The sequence below is a fragment of the Colletotrichum scovillei genome (genome assembly GCF_011075155.1).
Source record: "Colletotrichum scovillei strain TJNH1 chromosome Unknown Contig00004, whole genome shotgun sequence".
Lineage (NCBI taxonomy): Eukaryota > Fungi > Ascomycota > Sordariomycetes > Glomerellales > Glomerellaceae > Colletotrichum > Colletotrichum scovillei.
In genome coordinates this window covers 2,028,455-2,035,504 of record NW_023336262.1, presented here as the reverse complement: position 1 = coordinate 2,035,504, position 7,050 = coordinate 2,028,455, and the positions used below count along the sequence as shown (strand labels likewise).

Here is a 7,050-nt window from a genome sequence, read left to right as displayed (position 1 = left end):
GGCAGGAGTATTCGTACAAGACGCTGGCTGTGGAGTTGGCATCTTTGCTGTAATGCTGGCGTCACCGAAACACCGCTGTTAATTTAAAAACTGGTCTGGACTTGAGGCGGAAGACGAGGGACAGCTCCACTCGATCTTGAACGCAATCTCCAATCGGGAGGATCAAACATGTCAAGAATCATGTGGTCTAGAAATGTTATACCGCAGCTTGTCACTCGAAAGTCTGGTTCCGGGGCGGAAACCACTAGATGCAACATCGTGCAATTCGTGCCAATTAGCAAGACGCGTCTCAAGGGCTGAATGACAGGTAGGTACACTACTTGATGTCACGCTGAGCAGCGTCACTCGACATCCACTAGCATCTCAGTTCAGCACATGCGAGATCTGTCTGTGTAAGGTATTCAGGGGCCGCATTGAAATGCGTTAAAGTTCATGTCTTGGCTAGAAAGCGTTTTTCGTTACCTCCTTACCTCAGCAAGCTATTTGGTATCCCTGACGATTGCGACAGGTTCGTGAATGCCCTAGATTGTATTATTTTCCTCCCTTGGCTCATTCTGTACATGTATCAGGTGAACTCAATTCAGGATGGTTTATTCACACACTTTTCTTTTTTTTTTTGGGCAGATAACATCCATGATTATGACATCGTTCTTATCGCGATATTCAGACGATTGATATGTCAATTGCTGGTATCCGGGGTTATTGAGAGGAGAGAGTTTGAGGAGGCTTCGAGCCTATTACTTTAAACAACCAGTCTCAAAGTACACTTGACCTGTCTCACTGCTGCAGCATGAACGTTGCCGCCGTGTGCAAGCTACCCGAGTCAATGCAGGGCCCATGATTTAATGTCAGCGGACCGCTAGAAGCCCTGAAACCTTGGCATCCTGGCACCCAGCAAAGACGTTCCATCTGAAAAAAGATTAGACGCACCAGATTTCTGCATCTATACTGGACTACGGGCGAGAAGGGGTTAGCAATAAAAATTAAGTGCCTTTTTTTACTTTTTTAGGAGAGAGACTGACGGTGGGATGGACTGGACGCTGGCCAACCGGGGATGGATGGCCTCCCTTCAGGTATTATTGCCCAGCTTGAGCCCAGCCCATTCCCTTTGCAGATACGAGACGACCACAGGAGCAAATCAACAAATAGTCGCACAAAAGGGAAACGGCCCTTTCTTGAATCTTACGAATCAGACATTCCCTTCTGCCACTATCTTGCTCATATTTGTCTGTGAGATTCGGAATTCCCTTGTCGGCCTCCGCAGCTTCTGCTTCATTTGGTCCAGTTGTCATCCGTCAGCAATCATCCCTGCCCCCTACCTAGGTACCTTCACGTACCTAAGGTACTGTGGTAATCTTGCCTCCGCGTGCTCTTCCCCCTCCCTTTCCACCCCACGCCAGTGGCAGCAGGCGGTCAATTCCCGGTCTCTCTTTCCTGCTGCAGCCACCAGTACCGCGAAGGAATACCCTCGCGAAAAAAAGTGACCCGGCCGGAAGACGACTCTCCTCCACTTCGCCCTCCTCCCTAACACTTTTCTCTCTGTCTGTCTACTCCGTACACCTGTCCCCGTCGCATCGACACTACTACCTACGGGAGAAGCACCACCGAACCGAGCCACCAATTCCTTACACCTAGGCTCTGGCTGTCTGCCGTCCATAATCCTCCGAGCTTCTACCTTATCGACAGGCCCTGTATCGAACTGCCCTGCCCACGCAGCAAAACACCTTCCCCTGGCTGGATTACCTGTACAGCCTCACCCCGAATTCCACGAACCACCAGAAGCCATTCTGCCTATTCCGAAGAGAGAGGGGACCCCCTTTTTCGGATACATCGACCCCCTTCCCCAACACCTTTAGCGAATACTTCTTCTTGGCTATCGCGTTGTAACCAGACGGCTCGTAAAGTGCCATCTGGTCACAACCCTCGATAATCTTTCATCCTGGATCAATCACAGCAATTCGCCGCCTCTTCGTCCTTCAGCGATCGCAGGCCAGCACGTTCACATCACCGACGCCGCTCCTCTGCATCTGGCGGTCTTGCAGTCAACATTGACAGCCCAGGCGACCGTGGCTCTCCCCAATTCCTGGGAGTCCACGGCCAGCAGCCTGGTCTTGCGCCAATTCCAGGTACGTCTTGTCCTGCATCATCCTCCCGTCCTTTTCCTCAACTCCCAGTCCGGCCCGTGGTACACCTATTCGTACATGTCTATGTCTTCCAACCCCCCGTATACCGACATGCCACCGATGAGAATACGGGTTGGACAATCGAATGACAGGATCCGCTTGCTGACAGCTCGTGTTCTTTTATCGCTGCAGGCACCCCCAACACCGCAATGTCGCTCTCGCGCAGTCCCTCGCCTATACCTGGAGGCGGTTGGGCCAGCCCTGGCCTGACCATCAACACCAGCGGTCGATCGAGTCCGAGTAGAGGCTTCTCAGCATCCAACGGCGCTTCTACCCCTTGGGAGAGCAAGATGAGGACCGTTGGTATGAACGGATACCCGTCCTTTTCTACCCAGAACCAAGGCTTCTTCACACGACACATGCGCCGGATATCAAGCAGCCTACCGCGGTTCAACAATCAGAGTCCATATGTCGAGAAAGAGAAGGACAAATTGGGGCGAGGATCATGGGCGGCACAGAAGGTTCCCCTCGTGGGAAGGATACGGAACATTTTCGCGCGCATGGGCAGGAAGATGAAGCTGCGCCTGCTGATCCTGCTCCTCTTCACCCTCGCGATGACCATCTTCTACAACACTCGTACGTTCCTCCTCTTGACGTGAGTCTGGCTCCCTCGCTAACCATCTCGCAGCTCTCGTCTACCACTGGCGAAGACACTTTGGTGGAGGCCAAAAGTACGTCATTATCTTGGCCGCCAATATCGGAGGAGGTGTCATGGAGTGGAAGGGGGCCCGTGAATGGGCTATTGAGCGAGACAGTGTACGGAACAAGAAGAAGTACGCCAACCGATGGGGATATGATCTTGAGATCGTAGACATGAGCACCAAGAAGCGATACGCACACGAATGGCGCGAGAGCTGGGAGAAGGTCGACTTTGTGCGCTCCGCCTTCCGCAAGTATCCAAAAGCTGAATGGTATGTCGCAGCGCTCAATTCTCGGCGTGATTGAACTAACAATGGGTCAAGGGTTTGGTGGCTCGACTTGAATACCTACGTCATGGAACTATCTTATCCCTTACAGAACCATATCTTCAATGACATAAGCAAACACGTCTACCGCGATATCAACGAGTACAACCCTCTGAACATCAGCCATCCTTTCACCGATCCTTACCTGGACGAGGAGTCCCGAAGCCCGATTGGCGATGGAAAGGCTGAGTCGGTCAACCTGATCCTCTCCCAGGACTGCTCTGGCTTCAACCTCGGTTCCTTCTTCGTAAAGAGAGGCAATTGGGCTGATCGCATGCTGGATGTCTGGTGGGATCCCGTCGCCTACGAGCAGAAGCACATGGAGTGGGAACATAAGGAGCAGGACGCTCTGGAGCAGCTCTACAAAACGCAGCCCTGGATCCGCAAACACACGGCCTTCCTCCCTCAGCGCATGATCAACGCTTTCCCGCCGGGCGCTTGCTCCGAGAACGGAAACGACACTCGTATTCACTACGACCAGAAGGACCGAGACTTCGTCGTCAACATGGCCGGCTGCGAATGGGGTCGCGATTGCTGGGGTGAGATGTACAACTACCGCGAGCTCAGCTATTATCTGAACCGCAATCCGTGGGAACGCTTCAAGGAGGATCTCATTGCCGTCATCTGGGAGAAGATCACCGGCCAAAAGGTCAAGCTCTGAGATGGCTGACGATTCACCAAGACACGGCCCTGATACGTCTTTGCGCATCACCGTTGGGCCATCTAATAACGGCTGGTCAACCGTGTTTCACTTCCAACGTCCTGTTTATCAATGGGAACAAACTATCTTGCATACTACACATATACGCATGCGAAGCCCGGGAGCTTGGGGAACCTGACGTCTACACCTCTCATGAGCGGTATGAAAAAACAAGAAGCAGAACCCGTCCACAGCAGCGGCTTCGCGGACCAAGGGATAACATTTCGAAAATGAAGGGCGTTCATTGTTGAAGGCGGTTAGGAGTATTCGGAGGAGACATTTCTCTCAAGTTGAGATGTATAAAAATTCGGGGTGCTGTTCTTGTTTTCCGGCCCCTGAATCTTTTGTTCGTGTTACATTAGACGTTGTATGCCATGGTACTTGCAGAATATGCGTGGAAGCATTTGAGGAGCAGAGCCGCCTGAAAGAATTTCTGGCATGGAGAGCCTCCGCCGGCTCCTTAGGTAGCTCCATCACAGGTAGCTTGCATTCAGGTGGCGTGATGAATCTATGCCTTGTCTACCTCACCACTTGCACGTGTCTCATCTACCTATTACATAGCCGATGGTGACTCTCTTGCATGACGATCGACTGCTGTGATGAACGCTTCCTTGGGCTTGGAGATTTATTACCAACATGGTCTGACATTGGTGCCGGACACAAATGTAGTCTTATCGACGGGAAGCATTGATAACAAACAAGCTTATCAATGCCGCCCCTGAGGAGAGGTACCTGGGATGGGCTAGGTGGCGATGGCAGGCTGTTCCTTGCACGAGGATGGGGATTAACGGCCGGGATTAGTTAAGAGGGAGCAGATATTCCGCCTCTCTGAAAGTACGGGCCGGCAATGAGTACTTTGTTTTGCCAAATCCTAGTGTATGTGTAAGGAGGAAGCTCGATTCAAAATCGAGTGAGGGGACGATTGACATTTGGGGAGGAAGTCAAGCTGTGAGAGGAACACACTTTTGCTGGGCCATCGCGAGCATGGATCATCGCCACCGGATTCTGACTACCGTGTTAGCATGATGGCAAACAAAAAGACGACAACTTGATATCACAGCTAGTTATGAAGCGGAGCGCTTGCGCCATTTCCAGCATGCGTTGTGAATAAGATTGGGACGTTTAGCATATAGGAATGGGTATATGTCAATATGGATTCAAGAGATAACAAGCATTGCGGCAGCTGCAAAGTGGCTCGCCGGCGACGTTTCCTTCGGCACAGAGACTTTGTTAAGGCGTGTCGGAGGGCGGCTAACGGGTGGCGCTGCGGTGGTGCGGGTGCCCCGGTTCCACTCCGGGAGCGACTCTTTGCCGCCGGGACGTGATCAGCCTACAAAGGATGGAAGATTCCCTTTCGCCTCTTATCACGTACCTTACCTTAAGTGGCGGCGGTCTGGGTACCAATTTTTTTGTTGCATCGTTTTCTCTGCGCAAGAATTGCTGCTTCGGTACGGGCTTTGGAAAGCCCACTCAAAGAACTAGGAGCATGAAGCAACGATCAAGAAGAAACCAAAGAGCAAATGGTGACTCTGAGGATTAACACGTGTCAATCCGTCTCCATGACTAACTGACTCCTTTTGCCAACTCATTGGGTTACCCGCAATCGCGCCGTCTTTTGAGTCTTGATTCGAGCAGATGGCGGCAGGAGTCAGGGCTCGGCACTTACGAACACAGTGGCTCCGTCCAGGGCTTCTGGGGACGGGGAGATGTGGACTTTGCGAGTTCCGAATATATTGATCTGCCCGCGCCGGCTGTTCGGGATGGCGACAGCTTGTTTTCTTCGGAGTGATCGTCGCGTCCCCTGCTTCTAGAACCCCTGGGAATGTGGAGGGAGGGCCCTCGAAGGGGTCCTGGTACTCTGGAGCTTTGGGATTTTTCTTCTTCCTCTTTTTGCCTCAGCAATCATTCATTTTTACCTATCCCGACACTGATGGCATTGCTTGCATGGAATCTGCGTCTGTAGCTTCGTACTTGTGCCAACATCGCGGGTTGCGAGTCCCATGACTGTGAGAGAGAATGCGACGTTTGCTTGTGAGGCAGAGTGGCGCGTTGAGCAGATGAGGGATGTCAATGGGGATGGATATCCACCTTTTTGCAATGGCAAAAGATCTCTTTCCCATCCACCGTGCCATCTTCTCTGCATGGCCGCTTTGCCGCGGGCGCACGGCACAAGGGGTGAATGGGGAACGGGGAAGGGGTCGATCTTCACCGAAGCGCGTGTTTCGTCCCAACTACAGTAAGATCGCACGCAGATGGTCCCCGAAAAGGAGGAGACAAAAGCCTTTGAAGGACGAAGAGGGGGTTCATGAGGAGAAAACGGGTATCGGCAAATAAGGATTGAGTAGTATTCGTCGCGCAGCACTGCATGCGTGCGTATATGTGTACGTACTATATGTGTGTAAGTGTGTTTGAGAGGCAACTCTTCTCTTTTGGCGCTTTTCCCAATGTGCTGTGACGATGCGATGCAGGCGGTTTCGTCAGCGGCTAATATGAACCCTGGCATCTGGTGGGCAAGGGTGCCGAGGGGTTTCTACTACGATGGTTGAGACCTCGGCGAAGAATAAAAAAACAAAAGCCTGGAGACTATTAAAAGATGAAAAAAGGACAAGAAAGATTCAGTCGGGCTAAATGTCTCATAATATGGATCTCGGCGCCGCCGCGCGTGCCCCGTCGTTCGAGGCGGCTAGAGGCTCGAACATTCCTGAGTGAGGCTGATGCGATGGGAGTGGGATCTGTAGGACTACGGTTTACACGAAACTCATAAAAGTTGAGTCGAGTCCGAGGCTGAGTCTCATGAATTGAATTGAGTCCGTGTGACGAGAGAGTGTTGTTTGGGTTGGATAGAATTTGGGGAAATATGCTTGTGCGCAATGTTACGTGAGTGCGTGGCCGAGTGAGTGACAAGTGAGTGAGTGAGTAGCCAAGGTGAGTGAGGTGAGTAAGAGAGTGTGTGTGGCGTATCATGATGTGTGAGTGCGGTTGGGCAAATGTTTCAATTCAGCCTGTCCGCGGTCTTGTCAGACTATCCCCCTCGCGCGGCGTGCCCCTCCATCTGCCTCCCTCTTGCGAGTCCCGTCTTCTGGGTATGCCAATGTTTTCTGCAAATGTTTCAACCTCCCAAGCCCCTCGAGGGAACGTCGAACCCCACCAACCCACGAGCAACAGAGCCGATGCAGGGGCCGACGAAGTCAGGTCTCTAGCG

General features: G+C 52.2%; 1 protein-coding gene across 1 annotated transcript; it reads left to right on the top strand.

Annotated features, from left to right (window-relative positions):
- Nucleotides 1-1,211: 1,211 nt before the first annotated feature.
- Nucleotides 1,212-4,306, top strand: HER10_EVM0005882 (galactosyl transferase GMA12/MNN10 family protein). Its single transcript, XM_035482994.1, has 3 exons — nucleotides 1,212-2,759; nucleotides 2,812-3,094; nucleotides 3,146-4,306. Exons 1-3 carry the CDS (start codon nucleotides 2,333-2,335, stop codon nucleotides 3,807-3,809), a joined length of 1,374 nt encoding a protein of 457 aa, XP_035334978.1. The 5' UTR covers nucleotides 1,212-2,332; the 3' UTR covers nucleotides 3,810-4,306.
- The last annotated feature ends 2,744 nt before the right edge of the window (nucleotides 4,307-7,050 follow it).

Excerpts from the sequence above, each read along its gene's own strand:
- HER10_EVM0005882 (XM_035482994.1), top strand. The coding sequence starts at position 2,333 with ATGTCGCTCTCGCGCAGTCCCTCGCCTATACCTGGAGGCGGTTGGGCC. Across the intron at positions 2,760-2,811 it reads GACCATCTTCTACAACACTC|CTCTCGTCTACCACTGGCGA; the intron begins GTACGTTCCTCC and ends ACCATCTCGCAG. Across the intron at positions 3,095-3,145 it reads AAGTATCCAAAAGCTGAATG|GGTTTGGTGGCTCGACTTGA; the intron begins GTATGTCGCAGC and ends CAATGGGTCAAG.